Source organism: Hyperoodon ampullatus (assembly GCF_949752795.1).
Source record: "Hyperoodon ampullatus genome assembly, chromosome: 3".
Classification (NCBI taxonomy): domain Eukaryota; kingdom Metazoa; phylum Chordata; class Mammalia; order Artiodactyla; family Ziphiidae; genus Hyperoodon; species Hyperoodon ampullatus.
The window spans coordinates 96,718,423-96,739,469 of record NC_136916.1 but is presented as its reverse complement, the minus strand read 5'-3'; the positions used below and the strand labels follow the sequence as shown (position 1 = coordinate 96,739,469).

The 21,047-nt window shown below is 42.8% G+C and overlaps 1 protein-coding gene across 2 annotated transcripts in view; it reads left to right on the top strand.

Moving 5' to 3' along the window:
* EIF2AK4 (eukaryotic translation initiation factor 2 alpha kinase 4) overlaps positions 1-21,047 on the top strand; it is a 111,708-nt gene that overhangs the window by 27,672 nt on the left and 62,989 nt on the right. For both annotated transcript variants that reach the window (XM_079699863.1, XM_079699862.1), the window contains exons 7-11: positions 6,481-6,600; positions 9,723-9,876; positions 10,758-11,293; positions 17,342-17,448; positions 18,056-18,213. In XM_079699863.1, coding sequence (XP_079555989.1) covers positions 6,481-6,600; positions 9,723-9,876; positions 10,758-11,293; positions 17,342-17,448; positions 18,056-18,213 — 1,075 coding nt within the window. The remainder of the gene's footprint in view (positions 1-6,480; positions 6,601-9,722; positions 9,877-10,757; positions 11,294-17,341; positions 17,449-18,055; positions 18,214-21,047) is intronic.

The window sequence follows — 21,047 nt, the reverse complement described above, 5'->3', positions numbered from 1 at the left end:
GATGGCCTTGTCATCACTGTTGTCAGCAGGCATTATTCGAATTGGCTGTGACTAAAAACAATACAATCTAGAACCAGATACTTAATGAGCCCTTACTAAAGGTCAGACACTGTTCTGAGTCCTGGGGATTCAATAAACAAGATCAAGAAGGACGCTGGTTTCATGGAGCTTATATTCTAGTTGGAGGAGACTGTCCACAAGCAAGCAAGAAAATGTCAGATAGTGACTAGCGCTCTGCAGAGAACTTAAATAGGCTGTCTTTTTTTTTTTTTTTTTTTTTTTTTTTTGCGGTACGCGGGCCTCTCACCGCTGTGGCCTCTCCCGTTGCGGAGCACAGGCTCCGGACGCGCAGGCCCAGCGGCCATGGCTCACGGGCCCAGCCGCTCCGCGGCACGTGGGATCTTCCCAGACCGGGGCACGAACCCACATCCCCTGCATCGGCAGGCGGACTCGCAACCACTGCGCCACCAGGGAAGCCCTAAATAGGCTGTCTTGAAGAAAGACTGGATGGCTACTTTAGATTGGGTGTTTGGAGGAAGGAGCCCAAGGATTGGATCCTGAGTGACAGAAGGACGGTGGCTTTCGACTGGGGGGGCACAGATACCGGATCTGGATGATGGAACGGAGCCAGCTGTTCAGGTAAAGAACAGCCGGTGCAGAAGACCCGAAGCCAGCTTGGCCTTGTGCTGCCCAGAGCTCATCAAACAGGGCAGCGTGGCTAGAATGAGTGGGCATGGAGACAGTGGTTCAAGGGGGCGGCAGGGGTGTGTCACGGAGGGCTCTGTTGGTCGGGTCAGGAGTTTAGGTGTAATGAGCAGCCATTCGGGGTTTTATCGAGGAATAAGATACCATCTGATCCATGCTGAGTGAAGTTCTTCCTGGCTGCCAGTGGAGAATGGAGAACAGGAGAGCAACAGTAGAGGAACAGTTTGCACATCACGCTTCATACTACTCTCCCCCTCCCTTAGCCTCTGCACGGCAGCCACGCTCATCTTCCAGTCCTTCACGCACACCAAGCTCCTTCCCATCTCAGGGCCTCTGCCAGTCACTCTGCCTGCTACGCTCTCCCTGGGGCACTTTGCATGGCCGACTCCTTATCTTTCAGTTCCCCGCTCACAAGTGACCTCAGACGCCTTCCCTGAGCACCACCTCCACCCTGCTCCCCTGCTTAGTCACTTGTTCTCCAGTTCCCTGTTTTAAGTTTCTCCATAGCAGTTACTGCTAACTGAACTTCATATACATTTGTTTGCTTTTTTATTGTCTTTCTCCTTTCATGACAATGTCAAGTTCATGTGAGCAAGGACCTCATCTGTGTTCCCCTCAGGGCCTGGAACAGTGCCTAGGAGAGACAGAGTAGGTGCTCAGTAAACGTCTGATGAAGGGAGGGAGGGAGTCAGGAAGGATGATAGAAAGGGACAGACTGTCCTTTTGGCACTTGTAGGGTCTGCAGCCTCTTCAACCAGGGTGACTCAGCTTTTCTTTTTATGTGGGCATATCAAAAATCAGTAAGGCTTTATTTAATGAAAGGTTTCCACTGCGTAAAACAAGAGAAAGAGAACAGAAAACCACTCTCTAGTGGAAAGAGCTTAAAGGCCTGATACTCAAGGGCCTGGCCCCTTGGCCCAGCTTTTCATGGATGTGTTTTTGTCTTTGTTGAACAGCTTTATTTTCTGTGTCCTTAAGGTTGTCTTTTTTCCCCCTTGAAGGATTTACCTTTTATTTTTTTTCAAATTGAGGTAAAATTCAGATAATATAAAACTAACCATTTTAAAGTGTCAGTTTAAACTAACCATTCAGTGTCAAGCTGTCTTTTGTAAAGTGCAGACATAGTTCTCTCCTGCCTTCTTCCCAGGGATGTTGTATCTCATAAATGGGCACTTTGAACTTTTTAGGAGAAGCAGAAAAAGAAAAATAATTCTATAAAGTAGTTCATGGTAGAGAATTATTTTCACAGTTTCAGACTTGCCTTCTGTGCAGGTTACTAAAGTGTAGCCCAGAATCTAGGCTACATCACCCATTTTCACTAGGAAACAGCATCAGGTTGTCTCGTAGTTTGTTTTCCTGATTTTGACACCAGGTGTGGTAACTGCTGGCTATTCCTCCTTAGGAGAAGAGATAATTAAGGGTATAAGTGTTACCCAGCTGGGTTCTTGGACTCTTTAATCAATAGAAATTGATAAGAGGCCAGATGAGAAATTCAGGCAAGACTTTACTGGGACTCGTGCTGTAGCACATGGGAGCAAAAACAAATAACAGGTGCCCTTGCTCTCTCTCTGAGGTGGGGGGGGCAAGCTGGTGCCTTAAATAGGGTGAGGGTAGGGGCAGACCCCTGGGTCGGGCCGGAGGGGTGACTTGGGTGGTCGGCCCCACCCCCTTGGTGGTGCTGTGTGCAGGGTGCATGCTCAGTAACCTGCTTTGCTCCCAACACCTCAGAAGTGGCAGTTGGGTTTTTGGTCTTTTTGTATTTTGTTGTTCATAATTTGCCCCAACCAGGCATGCACGCAGTTATTTTTAGTCCCTTATAGTTTCTTTGTATTCCGTTGCTCTAGGAGATGTTTGTCCAGGTGAAAGCACTACAGCAAAGGGTACCAGGTCCCAGCCTGTCTCCTAAGTATAAGACATGGGCTGGGGAACCACTGAAGTATTAAGGATGTGGGTAGGAGAAGAGGGAATCCTTGATACATCTCTCCACACTTGTGAGCCTCCATTGTTCACAGTCTCTCCAGTTGGCTCCATGGAGGCATAGACTGGTTCACTTCAAATTAAGCAATGTCAGCAATTCTTACTAACTTTATGTCCACAGAGCTAGCTGCCTGGAGTTTCAAATTGGGGGACCAAGAGCTAGAGTTTTCTGTGGCATCTTGGTGAGTTAGGCAGGCAGGTGAGACTACCCTAGCCCCCTATGTCTCATATGAGATCTCCCTTTTTCCATCCCATCCCAACCATCTACACCATTGACCATATTGGCAGAGCAGTCTTTTGGGTGGGAGTCTGATTCTCAAGTCCCTAGTGGACAAATTGCCGCCTCTTTTCTTGCTACTTGGCTTTTTAAAAAATCATGTTTTCTTCTTATTTGAGGTATCAAGGTCCTAGATGCCTAATTTAGTCTTCTAAAATTGAACTCTGTCTAATTATCTGTTCTTTATAAAACCCAGTTAATGTTATTTGGCAATTTTGTTTAAAACACCCTTTATCCTGTGTACTGCCACAGCTACTGGGAAAAACTGATAACATGGGTGATATTTCTAATGATATTGCAAACCCCTATGAACATTCCATAATCTAGAATTAATCATTGGCAATGACAGGACTTCCCTGGTAGTCCAGTGGTAAAGAATCCACCTTCCAATGCAGGGGATGCGGGTTCCATCCCTGGTTAGGGAACTAAGATCCCACATGCTGCGGGGCAGCTAAGCCCACACACCACAGCTACTGAGCCCGCACACCTCAACTAGAGAGCCCATGTGCCACAACGAAAAACCCCGTGTGCCGCAACTAAGACCCGACACAGCCAAAAATAAATAATAAATAAATCTTAAAAAAAAAAAAATCAGGGCTTCCCTGGTGGCGCAGTGGTTGAGAGTCTGCCTGTCGATGCAGGGGACACGGGTTCGTGCCCCGGTCCGGGAATATCCCACATGCCACAGAGTGGCTGGGCCCGTGAGCCATGGGCGCTGAGCCTGCGCGTCTGGAGCCTGTGCTCTGCAACGGGAGAGGCAACAATAGTACGGCAAAAAAAAAAAAAAAAAAATCATTGGCAATGGCACCAGTGTTAATTGCTTCTAAATACCATTTGCTTGCATTGGGATGGCTATTTCTGCTGGAGTTTAGGAGCTGTTTTACTCATTAATGGATTAGGTTCCAGAAGGTTGTTCTGAACCCAATTCTGATGAGTCCAAAGTAGACAGTATGAGCCTCCAATACGTACACATTTTTGGGTGAAAATAGGAGACGTCAGTGACATTGGACTTCCTTGTTCCTTCTCTTCAAACTCTCTGTGATTTACTTTTTATCCTTCAGAATTGTTCCTGCTGTCAATCTATCCCATGTGGCATGTACCACATTTGTCCTTTTCTTGACACTTTCACTTTTAAAATGATCTCTGGGTTTTTTTTCAATCCTAATGATACATCTTTTCTTACTAGAACTCTTAACATTCTCATTGGGTTTGTACTTAACAGTCATGATGGGGTGATGAATAGTCTAAAACACCTTAAAATCAAGCATTTACACACTGTAAACTAAAGAACATAGAGGAGTTAGACTAAAATGACTATTAGCACCATCTGTTGGAGGGGGCAAAGCTCATGTAGAGGTGCTTCTGGATCATTTATTATATGTTAATAAGTCTAGCACATCATTTTAAACCCTCACTCTTATCCTTTTCTCTATAAATTTCAGTATGCCCAGGGTTGCACAAATAACTTGAGAAGTCAAAATTTAAACAGAGCTACAGTGTATTAGTCAAACCCTGGTATTTGGAATTTGTGGACACACATGTGGTATGAGAGACTCAAGTCATAACAGGTCTTGTCAGCAGTATGGGTGGGTGTTGTGGGGGAAGATGTATAGGATTGAAGGTGATGAGACCAGTTAATAATGGGGTATTTCTTGTATCCAGGAGAAATTTGGTGACGTCCTGAACAGGGCAGGAGAATTGGAGAAGAGAGGCTGATACTTGGGGATCAGTTAGATGCAGGAGATCTAGGAGCTCAGGGAGACATGCACATTTTTGACTAGTGAGACAGAATGGATGACTATGCCACCAACCCCCCCAAAAAAAGAACCAAGGGGAAAAATCAGATCGAAAGTGGGTAGGAGGGAGGTGGCAGCTTTATTGACTTCGCAGTGCCATGAAGAGTAAATAGAAGGGGCAGACATAGGGACAGCAAGTGTAGAAGTTTGAAAATGAAAAACAAGGTGGGACATGGGATTGAGGGAGAGTAGAATGGACATGGGAAAGATATATAGGCTGAGGGAAGGAGCCGATATAGAGGAACAGACTGAACATACAGGAGAGAGGGACTAACTGATGGAGCAGGATCCCAGAGGAGACTGTAGGGATGGAACTGAGGACAGGGCAGCTGTCCTTCCTCACAGTCTGGGAAAAAGAAAAAATGGGGCAGATGCCAAGTAACTTTCTAGGTGGACCCAAAGAAAATGTGGGCTTCACTGCTCATTTCTTCATGTTCTCAGTGAAAGTGGAGGTCAATATCACGCTCAGAGTGAGAGGGCTGCTTCCTAGAGATCAAAGCATTTCTTCCAAGTGTCCAGTCCTGACCATCAGGAGCTCTCTCCCTTGCCTCATCCCTGCAGAGCTCTCCCGATTTACTCGTTATATTTGCATTATAATCTAGCTTCCCAGCTATTGCTTCCCACTCAGAAAAAAAAGTAGAAAAAGGGAAAGAGAAGAAGAGGGGTTGGGCTTTGAGTGTTTTGAAGAAGTCGTGAAGGGGAATAGCAGAGACCAGAAAGAGAATGAATGAGCATTTAATAGTGGGAAACCCAGTTGGTGATCAGGAATTTGTAGTGCTCCAAGCCCGCCATTTTGCAGCTTTCTCCAGATGTGTGTGTGCACAAGATGTGGGGTCAATATGGAATAGAGCTAACTCACTGCTGTAGAACTTCTGTGATGATGGAAATGTTCTCGATCAATGCTGCCCAATATGGTAGCCACTAGCCACTTGGGGCTGAGTACAAACATACCTCAGAGATGTTGTGGGAACAGACCACCACAATAAAGCGAGTCACATGAATTTTTGGTTTCCCAGTGCATATAAAAGTCATGTTTACACTATGCTGTGGTCTATTAAGTGTGCAATTGCATTATATTTTTTAAAAACAATGTACATACCTTAATTTAAAAATACTTTATTGCTGAAAAATGCTAAACAGCATCTGAGCCTTCAGTGAGTCATAGTAGTAACTGATCACAGATCACCAAAGCAAATATAATAATAATGAAAAAGTTTGAAATATCGCAAGAATTACCACAACGTGACACAGAGACATGAAGTAAGCAAATGCTGTTGGAAAAATGGAGCTGATAGACTTGCTTAATGCAAGGTTGCCGCAAACCTTCAATCTAAAAAAAAAAAAAAAGGCCACAGAATCTTTGAAGTTCAGTAAAGCCAAGTACAATAAAATGAGGTATCCCTGTACTTAAGCGTGCCTATTACAGTTGAAGAACTGAATTTTTCATTTAATTGAGTTTGAATTGAATTTAAGTAGCCACATGTGGCTAGTGGCTACCATACTGGGCAGCACAGGTGTAGAGCAGGGGTTTGTAGAGTTCCTGTGGGGAAGACTCAATGGTGAGTGGGGGGTTGGACAGCTTTCCCATTAGCACCTTCAGCTCAGTTCCCAGCAGAGACAGATGTTGGACAGTGAGTGGGCTAGTAAGCAGGAAAAAATGGAGGGGCAAGAATTTCCTGTGTTAATCTTAAAGAAAAAAATTCATTGTCCAAATTTATTTTTAAGGCGAGAACGTCAGTATTCTGTGTGTAGTAGTGAAGATTCTCCTGGCTCTTGTGAAATCCTATATTTCTCTATGGGTAGTCCTGATCAGCTCATGGTGCACAAAGGGAAATGTATTGGTGAGTAAACTAGCTAAACTCATTTAAATTATTCTAATGATGAAAGTTAATTATGAAGGAATGGGGTAGAATAGATGCTGTGTCGTCTAGACCAGCGCAGTCCAAGGAAGACTCTTTAAGCCGATAGTCATCCTAGCTCCTGTTCCTGATGACTAGAAGAAGTCACTCAGGTTTCCCCTTCTGTAAAATGGAAATAAAAACCCAGGCTCTTGGCAATATTGTTAGCAGAAAGGTAATTTAAAATTTGCCATCGTTAGAATTAGCCAAGCTTTTCAAAACCAAAATGGTTGAAATATTATGAATCAGTAGAATTTTGCATCTTGTGCATCTGTTGCTGATAAAATATGTGTAACAAAATGAGTTCTAATGCCTATGGTCTTTAATGGTCAAGTCTCATTTTCTTAATTTGCTGTCCACCTGCTTAGCGTTTTCCTGCTTGGCATACTGTACCAGACCAGGAAAACCACTTTATTTTCTATGTGTTTTATTTAGCAGTTTAGCCATCTTATTTAGCAGGTGGCTATTTGGAGTGAATCTCATTCAGCAATTTGCTATTTGAATTGTTTATATTAAAATCAAGTTTTCAGTATCTACTTCCTTTGCCCTAAATGTACATGATCTTTTATCAGTCATACAGATACAGCCACTAATTGGTGTAGGGATCACTTGCATATGGTGAATTTGACAATTAAGTTCAATTTTCAATCCCATGAGTATTCTTACCAGAGCTAACAGGCAGCTAAATTACCTGTATCAAGTTTGCTTTCTTTTGTTATCTTTTCCCTTCCTCTTTGAGGAGGTATAAATAAAAAGGGGAGTTGCCGGGGTGAGGGCAGCAGGTGGAGGGAGAAGAAATCAAGCATCTGAAGAGTCTGTGATCTGGACACTCAACCTTGGCTGACTGAGGCAGCCTGGACCATGCAGGATTCTGCACATACGCAGAGCCTGCCCTGTTCAGACACAGCAACTGTTTGGGCAGGTTTAAGACCTTGATAGAGATGCTTGGCTTTGGTCCTAAGACTGTCCTTGACTCTGAGGCATTTCCGACTCACGAATTGGCAACATAAAACTCACTACTTTTAATAATCTGGGGAAATCAGGAAGGCAAATTAATCCAACTGCTTATTACCTTACCTTTGTCTCCTAGTCTCACTGGTACTCATTAGACAGATTCACCTTACTTAATACCCTCATGAGGAGACACATTTGCAGCCTGAACTTTTTTTTTTATAAAACCACCAAGTAAATTATTTATTTTGTTTTCTCATGACGGGTCTAGTTTTTAAAATATGTCCTAATTTTCTAAGAAATGTTTTTGTAAAAGATCAATAAATTAACATTTGCTTTAAAGCTGTTGGAACTAGAGGGAATCAAGAACTTCCCTAGATATTATTCCTTATATATTAAAGCATTATAGAGGCTTCTGTATAAATGATCGTTGGTAGCACATAGTAGAGTATCAGTCTGAGCTCTTTTGGTAACATTTTCCTTCAGCCTCACTGCAGTGTGTTCTTTTGTCCTTTTTATTTTCCCCATCACACAAAAGTGACAAAAGGAGGGTGGCAATAATAGAACTATAATACAAAATAAAAACCCAACCAGCAATTATGAAATACCCACTTAGTCCCAGTTGGGGAGATAAATATTGCAAGACATTGTGCCATATAACTCACGAATTTAATTAGGCTTTATGTAAATCACATCACATTCCGTCCCATAAACGTTTACTATCATGTGTCTCCAGCGTGTGCTGCATAGATCCAACATTCCACAGGTTGCTTCCTTTGATTGACACATTTTCAAACATTAGGGGTTTTTTTTTCCCCCTTAGCTGAGAATGTCAGGAATTATGACTAGCATAACAGATTATTTTAAATAAAATCTCTTAAATGGTCAGCATTTCTGTGAAGTAAAACTGCTTCTCTAGGTGAGTTAGTTCAGCCACATTTCTCTGAAGTATTTTTGCCAAGACCACTTTGTCTTATGTATACAGGTTACTTCACTTTTCATTATGAAGATGATGTAGCATCATGGAGAACTATCAATATTATTTATATAGTAAGAGAAAAAAAATACAAGAAAAAGAAAAGAATATCAGTGGTTCTCAATTGGGGTGATTTTGTTCCCTAGGGGACATTAGGTGACATCTAGAGATATTTTTGATGATTAAGACTAGGGTAAGGGGTGCTACTGGCATCTTGTGGATAGAGGCCAGGGATACTGCTGAACATCTTACAGTATACAAGTCAGCCCCCTTCAACAAAGGATTATCTGGCCCCAAATGTCAGTAGTGTCAAGGGTGAGAAACCCTGCTATATATGCTACGATTTGGTAAATTAGGGAAAAAAACGGGTAGAGGGAGCTAGAAGAGAAATAAAACAAAATGGTGATATTGTGGGTGATATTTTTCTCCACTTCCAATTTTTTGGTGATTTTCTATTATAGTCTTTAATAAAAATTTAGATGTTTGTAAGAAAATTTTTGGTGTTACAAAAATTGAGCCCTCCCAGGTATAGGTCAAAACCATATGCCTATCACTAAATGAATGTGTCTGTCTCACACGCTTCAAATTTAAACTGTCACGACTGGTTCCTTCCCTTGAAGCCATTGGCCAGTTTATATTTACTGAGCATATTCACATTTTGTGTTTAGACAATCATTGATGTATTCAAATATCCAAGTTACTAAAACCTGTTCTCACTGTATACACTCATCTGCATTGATGGAGTATCCTAGTTCCAAATGCCTTCTATTACATTAGTTGGTATTTAATAGCTGTGTGAGGGTTACTCTACCACACCAGCAGGCACGGTCATCAGAGGTGGACTGGTTATGAAAGTAACATTGTGAATAATGGCTAGTAGAAGAAAACATTAGTCCGATACTAAGATCTCACTGTCGAATCTTGTCCCTTTGTAAAATTTAATATTTTAGAGTTCAGAGTATATTGTTAAATACCAAAAATTGGTTACAAAAGAGCATGTATTACATGAAATCACATTTTTCACAGTTAGTACATGGTATCCATTGTTGAATGAATGATTGTCTATTCCCTCTTTTTTTTTTTATGCCCACAGAAAATGTACCAGTGAGATTTAATTATATTTTCTTTCAATGTGCAGGCAGTGATGAGCAGCTTGGAAAATTAGTTTACAATGCTTTGGAAACAGCCACTGGCAGCTTTGTCTTGTTGTATGAGTGGGTTCTTCAATGGCAGAAAAAAATGGGTCCATTCCTTACCAGTCAAGAAAAAGAGAAGATTGATAAGTGCAAAAAGCAGGTAGGCATCCAAGATGGCTCACTGAGCAAAACGACTAATCTCGAGCTTAAGGCGGTGACAAAACAAAATAGCTCTGCATTTGATTGGCCACCAAAGATGACCCAAAATGCTATGAAATCTGTTTAACCAGAGGGGATGGTGGAAGACCATAAGTTTTCTTAGCCCCTGCTGCCTCTTTCAGAACTTCCACAACACGGTCAAAACTTTTGCAGCTGCTTCTCAACTTCCTTTCTCAGCCCTTATTATTCCATTAATAGCTGTCTCTCCAACTAGGATTAAAGAGTACTTCATAACTGCTATTTGCAATCATTTGCATTTTCTCAGTTTTTTGAAATACTGCTTCACAACTGAATTTTCGGGGACTGGAGAATTTTATAGTTCTTTATAATACTGAGCTTAAGGAGAACATTTAATATTGCATATTGCAGTGTTACATAATAAACAAAGGTTATAAAACAGTAGGTAAAGCATTGTATTTGGAAATGTATGTGTATTTATGACAAAAAAAATGGAAGTAAAGACACTGCAATCCTAACAGTTGTCTTTGGGTAGTGACCATAAAGATAAATTGTGGGGCTTTTCTTTTGTATTAGTACTTTTTAAAATTTTGACAGTGAATATTTATAATCAGGAAAACTTATTTTTAAATTAATGTTTCTTTTTTCTGGTGGCCATATCGCAAAAGAAGTTGCTTTTGAAACTTGTCCATCTTTATGAACTTGTAGGTTGACCATGTGGTTTAGCAGAGGACTCAGTTCAGGGCATATGCCTTCTCCTCTCCTTTGAAAGTACATTTTCTATTAAATATTTCACTTTTAAAGTGAAACACTAGTTAATGCCTACCAACCCAGTTATCACCTTACTGGTTTTTTCCATACCAGATTCAAGGGGCAGAAACGGAATTCAACTCACTGGTGAAATTGAGCCATCCAAACATAGTACGCTACTTTGCAATGAATCTCAAAGAGCAAGACGATTCCATTGTGGTGGACATTTTAGTGGAGCACACTAATGGGGTCTCCCTCTTGGCCCACCTAAGCCACTCGGGCCCTATCCCCGGCCATCAGCTTCGCAGGTACGCGACTCAGCTCCTGTCAGGCCTTGATTATTTGCACAGCAATTCTGTGGTGCACAAGGTTCTGAGCGCATCGAATGTCTTAGTGGATGCGGAGGGCACCATCAAGATTACAGACTACAGCATTTCTAAGCGCCTAGCGGACATTTGCAAGGAGGACGTGTTTGAGCAAACCCGGGTTCGTTTTAGTGACAGTGCCCTACCTTATAAAACGGGGAAGAAAGGGGATGTTTGGCGTCTTGGCCTTCTGCTGCTCTCCCTCAGCCAAGGACAAGAGTGTGAAGAGTACCCTGTGACCATCCCTAGTGACTTACCAGCTGACTTTCAAGATTTTCTAAAGAAGTGAGTATCACTGAGATTTCTAATTGCACTTTACTCCTATACTTTTGGTTGTGCTTGAATGTGCTAAACATCTAAGTCATGTGTATAAGCTGAAAAGTGAACAGTATTAGAGTTAATTCTTTGTTCTCCCAATCCTTTCCCACCCACATATGTTCTGTTTTCTCACTTATATTTATCATTCCCATAACTCCTACATTCTTCTAAATTCACCTGGGCTCTTAATAATAGATTTTCAAACTACTTTTTGGGGCCTGCCTGTTATACCCTAGGAAGTCAATAGGGATTGCTAGGAGGAGAAATGCCCCAGGTCTTCCAAATGGAATACCTCTCTGTCCACCTTTGCTGCTGGTTCCTAAGGGGTCAAAGACAAGGCCTCCCATTTAGAAAACAGCTTAAGGGGCATTAATGTGAGCAGTAGGAAGCGGCTGTAAATGAAGATGAAGCTTCGCTCACTCGCCCTCTGTTCACCTCCTGCTGTGCGGCCCACTTCCTAACAGGCCACGGACGGGTACTAGGGGTTGGGGACCCCTGGCTTGTGGGATCTTAGTTCCCCAAGCAGGGATTGAACCCGGGCCCTCAGCAGTAGAAGTGCAGAGTCCTAACCAATGGACTGCCAGGGAATTCCCTGATTTCATTCTTCAAAATGTCACCTTTAGCTTTCTGCCCTTCCTCATTGGTCAAGAATAACTTAGTAGAGGTTAGCAATAGCATTATGTATTTTCACAAACAACACTGCAAACTTTAAGTAGAACCTATCTTTTCACATTTAACAGTAAAAGGAAGGACTCAGTAGGTAAAACTTTCCTAGTTTTCCTCTTAGAGAATAGCTCTGTGCTGTCAGGTTTTTTTAAAATTTATTTATTTTATTATTTTATTTTATTTATTTTTGGCTGCGTTGGGTCTTCGTTGCTGCACACTGTCTTTTCTCTGGTTGCGGCAAGCGGGGGCTACTCTTCATTGCGGTGCGTGGGCTTCTCATTGCGGTGGCTTCTCTTGTTGCAGAGCACGGGCTCTAGGTACACGGGCTTCAGTAGTTGTGGCAGGTGGGCTCAGTAGTTGTGGCGCACAGGCTTTAGAGAGCAGGCTCAGTAGTTGTGCCACATGGGCTTAGTTGCTCCGTGGCATGTGGGATCTTTCCGGACCAGGGATCGAACCTGTGTCCCCTGCATTGGCAGGTGGATTCTTAACCACTGCACCACCAGGGAAGCCCACTCTGTCAGTTTTGAACTTGATATCAGCACTATTTCTTATTCTGTTAATAATATGGTTGCCTTTAGATTGATTCGTATATTTCTCTTCATAGAGTGGTTTGATAGACTGCTTGGTTTAGAAGCAGCTGTACAGTATTGTTTTACTACCTTTGCTGTCCAGCCCCAGTTAACAAAGGAAAAAAAATCATTCCCAGACAAGTATAGCAGCATTTCATTTGTAGCTATATTTTTACTTATTGGTGAACATCCTTTGGAGAAAGGTTTGTTTCACATCAGTCTCTGTGATGAAAAACAGCCCAGTCTCAGAGCCAGACAGCTGGGTTCATATCCCACGTTTACCCCTTCTGGCGAGTGACTTAAACTCCCTACCCTGAGTTTCCTCCTCTGAAAAATGGGGATAACGGCAAAGTTGTCTCTTGTTATATTAATGAGGTGGCTTTTGGAAAGAACCTAAGGATGGGGCTGGTTGCCAGGAGAACCAACCACGTGATTAAGGGGTTTGGAACTGTCAGTCCCACCCCCATCCTCTGTGGAGAGGGGAGGAGCTGGAGGTTGAATGATCACCAGTGGCCAGTGAGTTAATCAATCATGCCTTTGTAGTGAAGCCTCCATTAAAAGCCAAAAAGGACGGGGTTCAGAGAGCTTCCGGGTTGGTGAACACATGGAGGTGCTGGGTAGGTGGCGGCCCGGAGAGGGCAAGAAAGCTCCAAGGCTCTTCCCACATACCCCTATGCATCTCTTCCGTCTGGCTGTTTCTGAGTTATAGCCCTTTACATTAAGCTGGTAACCTAGTGAGTAAAATGTTTCTGAGTTCTATGAACTGCTCTAGCAAATTAATTGAACCCAGGGAGAAGGTCGTCGGAATCTCCAGTCACAGCCTGGACTTGCTATTGGTGTCCCAAGTGGGGATGGGGAGGGCAGTCTCATGCTCTCTCCAGGTAGATAGTGTCAGAATTGAGTTGAACATATGACACCCAACTGGTGTTGGGGAATTGCCTGTTGGTGTGGAGAAACAGCCCCTCCCCTCAGTAGAATTGGGTGGAGAACCTTGTATGTGGTCAAATGAAAAAAGCAAGTTGAAGAATAATATGTACAGGATGATGTCATTTTAAAAAAATCAGTATCCACAAATTAAAACTTTATCTTTTGCTTGGACGTTTGTCCAAGACTTTATCCTTACCAGTAGTGTTTTAATATTTGGAATGAGAAAGTATTCATGTGTTACTGATGTAATTAAAAATTAATTGTAAAAAATGGTTATGAAGAACCTAGGGGCAGTTCAGGAATAAAGACGCAGATGTGGAGAATGGACTTGAGGACACGGGGAGGGGGAAGGGTAAGCTGGGGCGAAGTGAGAGAGTGCCATGAACATATATACACTACCAAATGTAAAATAGATAGCTAGTGGGAAGCAGCTGCATAGCACAGGGAGAGCAGCTCATGCTTTGTGACCACGTAATGGGGTGGGATAGGGAGGGAGGGAGGGAGACGCAAGAGGGAGGAGATATAGGGATATATGTATAGGTATAGCTTATTCACTTTGCTTGCTCTTTAGTTCTTCTAGGTCCTTGTTAAACGTTTCTTCTATTTTGTCTATTCTATTTCCAAGCTTTTGGATCATCTTTACTATCATTATTCTGAATTCTTTTTCAGGTAGACTGCCTATTTCCTCTTCATTTATTAGGTCTGGTGGGTTTTTACCTTGCTCCTTCATCTGCTGTGTGTTTTTCTGTCTTCTCATTTTGCTTAACTTACTGTGTTTGGGGTCTCCTTTTCGCAGGCTGCAGGTTCGTAGTTCCCGTTGTTTTTGGTGTCTGTCCCCAGTGGCTAAGGTTGGTTCAGTGGGTTGTGTAGGCTTCCTGGTGAAGAGGACTAGTGCTTGTGTTCTGGTGGATGAGGCTGGATCTTGTCTTTCTGGTGGGCAGGTCCACGTCTGGTGGTGTGTTTGGGGGTGTCTGTGGCTTTATTATGATTTTAGGCAGCCTCTCTGCTAATGGATGGGGCTGTATTCCTGTCTTGCTAGTTGTTTGGCATAGGGTGTCCAGCACTGTAGCTTGCTGGTCGTTGAGTGAAGCTGGGTGTTGGTGTTGAGACGGAGATCTCTGGGAGATTTTCACCGTTTGATATTACGTGGAGCTGGGAGGTCTCTTGTGGACCAGTGCCCTGAAGTTGGCTCTCCCACCTCAGTGACACAGCACTGACTCCTGGCTGGAGCACCAAGAGCCTTTCATCCACACACCTCAGAATAAAAGAGAGAAAAAATAGAAAGAAAGAAAGAAAGAAAGGATAAAATAAAATAAAGTTATTAAAATAAAAAATAAGAAAAAAAAGTAAAAAAAAAAAAAGAAAAGAAAAAACGGATGGACAGACCCCTAGGACAAATGGTGAAAGCAAAGCTATACAGACAAAAATCACACACAGAAGCATACACATACACACTCACAAAAAGAGAAAAAGGGGAAAAATTAATATATCTTTGCTCCCAAAGTCCACCTCCTCAATTTGGGATGATTCGTTGTCTATTTAGGTATTCCACAGTTGCAGGTACATCAGGTTGACTGTGGAGATTTAATCCGCTGCTCCCGAGGCTGCTGGGAGAGATTTCCCTTTCTCTTCTTTGTTCGAACAGCTCCTGGGGTTCAGGTTTGGATTTGGACCCTCCTCTGCATGTAGGTCGCCTGAGGGCGTCTGTTCTTCGCTCAGACATGATGGGGTTAAAGGAGCCGCTGATTCGGGGGCTCTGGCTCACTCAGGCCCGGGGGAGGGAGGGGTACAGATGCGGGGCAAGCCTGCGGCGGCAGAGGCCGGTGTGACGTTGCACCAGCCGGAGGCGCGCCGTGCGGTTCTCCCGGGAAAGTTGTCCCTGGATCCCGGGACCCTGGCCGTGGCGGGCCGCACAGGGTCTCGGGAGGGGAGGTGTGGATAGTGACCTGTGCTCGCACACAGGCTTCTTGGTAGCGGCAGCAGCAGCCCTAGCGTCTCATGCCCGGCTCTGGGGCCCGCGCCCGTCTCTGGAGCTCCTTTAAGCAGCGCTCTTTATCCCCTCTCCTCACGCAGCACAAAACAAAGAGAGAAGAAAAAGTCTCTTGCCTCTGCAGCAGTTCCAGACCTTTTCCCAGACTCCCTCCTGGCTAGCTGTGGCACACCAGCCCCTTCAGGCTGTGTTCACGCCGCCAACCCCAGTCCTCTCCCTGGGATCCGACCGAAGCCCGAGCCTCAGCTCCCAGCCCCGCCCGCCCCGGTGGCCGAGCAGACAAGCCTTTTGGGCTGGTGAGTGCCGGTCGGCACCGATTCTCTGTGCGGGAATCTCTCCGCTTTGCCTTCCGCACCCCTGTTGCTGCGCTCTCCTCCGTGACTCCGAAGCTTTCCCCCGCCACCACCCGCAGTCTCCGCCCGCGAAGGGGCTTCTAGTGTGTGGAAACCTTTCCTCCTTCACGGCTCCCTCCCACTGGTGCAGGTCCCGTCCCTATTCTTTGTCTCTATTTATTCTTTTTTCTTTTGCCCTACCCAGGTACGTGGGGAGTTTCTTGCCTTTTGGGAGGTCTGAGGTCTTCTGCCAGTGTTCAGTAGGTGTTCTGTAGGAGTTGTTCCACGTGTAGATGTATTTCTGATGTATCTGTGGGGAGGAAGGTGATCTCCGCGTCTTACTCTTCCTCCATCTTGAAGCTCCTCCCTCACTTTGTTATAAAGCAGAAACTAACACACCATTGTAAAGCAATTATACTCCAATAAAGATGTTAAAATAAATAAATAAAAATTAATTTTAAATTTAGGGGAAAATACAGTATCTTATACAAATGCTTTTATTGCAGTCTTTTCTTGCCCTCTCAAAGTATGAAATTAGGAGTGCTTTACTTTTCAGTGCTGTGACGTGAAAAAATTAAATGTTACCCTTTATGATAGTTGCTGTCACCAATTTATAGGTGTACATTTAAGTTCATAGTTCACAGTGATGGTTGATTGTTTTAAATACCTTTTTATAATTAGGGTCAGGTGCTACTTCGGTCATTGTTATGAAAGCCAACCAGCTTATTAGATTAGTTAGAACAGTGATTCTCAGACTTTCTTGTGTATTGAAACCACCTGGAGAGCTTGTTAAATCACAGATTACTGCAAAAACCCCAGAGTTGCTGATGTACTAGGACTGGGGTGGAGAATTTGTATTTCTAACAAATTCCCAGGTGATACTGATGCTGCTGGTCGGGGACCCCACTTTGAAAAACACTGGGTTAAAGGTATGGCTTGTAACAAATTGTTTGTTAGAACATTAAACAGAAAGTTAGTAGGCTCAAGGAATGATAATTAAAAGAAACTAGGTGATAAAATGTAGGGCTTTTAAGAAGTTGTTCTTAATTGTTACCAACATACTTCCAACTGTGATGAGCAGGCTTCATCTAAAGTTTATCATATTGGGCCCAAGCCCTGCATCAGCTATCTGATTTGCTTTTCCTTTGGGAACTTTTATTTATGACTGTTCCCCAAAAACGCTTAGCTTAGCATGGCAATTCATTAAGCTGTTAGTGGGAGTGAAAATTCATGACCTACTTGTGCTATCTTATCCTAGACTTTTAAAAATATTGTTCCATGAGCATCAGTCTTCTTGCCTCTAGAGACTGTAATTTTTTTTTAATTCCCCCACTTATACGCAGCCTGATGCTCAGCATGTAAATCCTGCAAGAATGTTTATTAAATTCACTTATGAGCACATTTTGGCCCATAGTAACATGAATTCTCTAATGTGTATCTTTTAAAAATAAACCCATAGTTAAAAGCCTTGGATTAATTAGTTTAGCATTTATTTTGTGCATCACTGAGATTCTTTTTTCCTCTCACTGAGGTGTGTCTGCTTAGATGACAAGGAAAGATGGAGTCCTCAGCAGCTGTTAAAACACAGCTTTATAAATCCTCAGCCAAAAATACCTTTACTGGAACAAAGTCCCGAAGGTGAGTCTGTTACCGTTCTTTTCTGATAGCGTATTTAACATAAATTATTTTGAAGGTATATGTAAACCTAAGACTGGAAAGGAGTGCATGGATCATTTATTTTATGTTTTATGCTGAGCTATACATAAATCCATTCATTCAGTGTGTCCTGTATACATGGAAGTGTTTTGCCATCCTGGTTTTTCCCGCCTCTTCTGATGGAGTGTCTGGTGGTGGAGCCTCTTAGTGTGGGGTAACCCTTCTCATCATGTCACCCTTATTACTGCCTTGGAACTAGATTTCCCTGCTGTTACTCAAGTAGCAGATGCAGGAGCCTCAACAGAGACTGGAATGATCAAGAAACCTGGGTTTGGCTTCTGGCTCTGTCATTCGGTCATTTCTTTACTCTCAGTTACCCCTACCTGTAAACTTGGGCTAACTGTATATTTCTACCTACTTTAAGGAGGACAAGGTGAGGAAAGTATTAAAGAGTCTGCCAGGTAAGAGGTACTTTTTAAAGCTCCTTGGTTGGGGCCCTTTCCTCCTGTGTTTGCATTGTCATTGGATGTTGCAGCTCTTCCTCTGTTTTTAAAGCCTCAGTTGCCTCTTACCTTTTGTTTTATCTCAGATTCTGGAGGACAAGATTACGTGGAGACTGTTATTCCTAGCAACCAGCTACACAGTGCTGCGTTCTTCAGTGAGACACAGAGACAGTTTTCCCGCTACTTCATTGAGTTTGAAGAATTACAGCTTCTTGGCAAAGGAGCTTTTGGAGCTGTCATCAAGGTGCGATACAGAGTTGTCGCCAGTCCCTTTTAAAGCTCTTCCTGTTCCATTTCTGCATACTTAAGGACTTCTATTTTGAGAGTAGGGAGGGAAGTGAATATGACCATTTGAAACAATAATCATCTTCCCCTTCGTGGAGTTAAAGACTTTATTTAAAGTTACACTAGAACACATCATTCCTCTTCCCTTGCTTGATGTAGTGTGTTAATGTGAAAACCACATGATTATAACTGCGCTTCAAGTTGAGTCACGACCTCTGCATGAAGAACGTTTTTGTATGCTTTGGTTTAGAAAGAAAATTGTTCTCTTTTTCTCCCATTTGCTTTTACAGTTGCTGTAGCTAAGAGGGTTACAGGGTTAGAACTGAGATGGAATTCAAACTGAGAAATGGCCCCAGATGGTCTTGATGGCTTTTATTTTCGAGCTATTACTGAGATGGAAAACTAGTGATGTGTTATTTTGTTGTTGTTTGTTTCTTTGTAAGGATTTAAAAAAATTTTTTTAACATCTTTATTGGAGTATAACTGCTTTACAATTGTGTGTTAGTTTCTGCTTTATAACAGAATGAATCAGTTATACATATACATATACCCCATATCTCTTCCCTCTTGCATCTCCCTCCCTCCCACCCTCTCTATCCCACCCCTCTAGGTGGTCACAAAGCACCAAGCTGATCTCCCTGTGCTATGCAGCTGCTTCCCACTAGCTATCGGTTTTACATTTGGTAGTGTATACGTGTCCATGCCACTCTCTCACTTTGTCGCATCTTACCCTTCCCCCTCCCTGTATCCTCAAGTCCATTCTCTAGTAGGTCTGCATCTCTATTCCCGTCTTGCCCTAGGTTCTTCATGACCATTTTTTTGTTTGTTTTTTAGATTCCATATATATGTGTTAGCATACAGTATTTGTTTTTTTCTTTCTGACTTACTTCACTCTGTATGACAGACTCTAGGTCCATCCACCTCACTACAAATAACTCAATATCATTTCTTTTTCTGGCTGAGTAATATTCCATTGTATATATGTGCCACATCTTTTTTATCCATTCATCTGTTGATGGACACTTAGGTTGCTTCCATGTCCTGGCTATTGTAAATAGAGCTGCAATGAACATTGTGGTACATGACTCTTTCTGAATTATAGTTTTCTCAGGGTATATGCCCAGCAGTGGGATTGCTGAGTCGTATGGTAGTTCTATTTTTAGTTTTTTAAGGAACCTCCATACTGTTCTCCATAGTGGCTGTATCAGTTTACATTCCCACCAACAGTGCAAGAGGGTTCTTCCCTTTTCCCCACACCCTCTCCAGCATTTATTGTTTGTAGATTTTTTGATGATGGCCATTCTGACCAGTGTGAGATGATATCTCATTGTAGTTTTGATTTGCATTTCTCTAATGATTGATGATGTTGAGCATTCTTTCATGTGTTTGTTGGCAATCTGTATATCTTCTTTGGAGAAATGTCTATTTAGGTCTTCTGCCCATTTTTTTTTATTAGTTTCTGCTTTATAACAAAGTGAATCAGTCATACATATACATCTGTTCCCACATCCCTTCCCTCTTGCGTCTCCCTCCCTCCCACCCTCCCTATCCCACCCCTCCAGGCGGTCACAAAGCACCGGGCTGATCTCCCTGTGCTATGCGGCTGCTTCCCACTATCTATCTACCTTACGTTTGGTACTGTATATATGTCCATGCCTCTCTTTCGCTTTGTCACAGCTTACCCTTCCCCTCCCCATATCCTCATGTCCATTCTCAAGTAGGTCTGTGCCTTTATTCCTGTTTTACCCCTAGGTTCTTCATGACATTTTTTTTTCTTAAATTCCATATATATGTGTTAGCATACAGTATTTGTCTTTCTCTTTCTGACTTACTTCACTCTGTATGACAGACTCTAGGTCTATCCACCTCATTACAATTACCTCAGTTTCGTTTCTTTTTATGGCTGAGTAATATTCCATTGTATATATGTGCCACATCTTCTTTATCCACTCATCCGATGATGGACACTTAGGTTGTTTCCATCTCCGGTCTATTGTGAATAGAGCTGCAACGAACATTTTGGTACATGTCTCTTTTTTTTTTTTTTTTTTTGTGATACGCGGGCCTCTCACCATTGTGGCCTCTCCCGCTGCGGAGCACAGGCTCCGGACGCGCAGGCTCAGCGGCCGTGCCTCACGGGCCCAGCCGCTCCGCGGCATGTGGGATCTTCCTGGACCAGGTCATGAACCCGTGTCCCCTGCATCAGCAGGTGGACCCTCAACCACTGCGCCACCAGGGAAGCCCCCATGTCTCTTTTTGAATTATGGTTTTCTCAGGGTATATGCCTAGTAGTGGGATTGCAGGGTCATACGGTAGTTCTATTCTTAGTTTTTTAAGGAACCTCCATACTGTTCTCCATAGTGGCTGTACCAATTCACATTCCCACCAGCAGTGCAAGAGTGTTCCCTTTTCTCCACACCCTCTCCAGCATTTATTGTTTCTAGATTTTTTGATGATGGCCATTCTGACCGGTGTGAGATGATATCTCATTGTAGTTTTGATTTGCATTTCTCTAATGATTAATGATGTTGAGCATTCTTTCATGTGTTTGTTGGCAGTCTGTATATCTTCTTTGGAGAAATGCCTATTTAAGTCTTCTGCCCATTTTTGGATTGGGTTGTTTGTTTTTTTGCTATTGAGCTGCATGAGCTGCTTATAAATCTTGGAGATTAATCCTTTGTCAGTTGCTTCATTTGCAAATATTTTCTCCCATTCTGAGGGTTGTCTTTTGGTCTTGTTTATGGTTTCCTTTGCTGTGCAAAAGCTGTTAAGTTTCATTAGGTCCCATTTGTT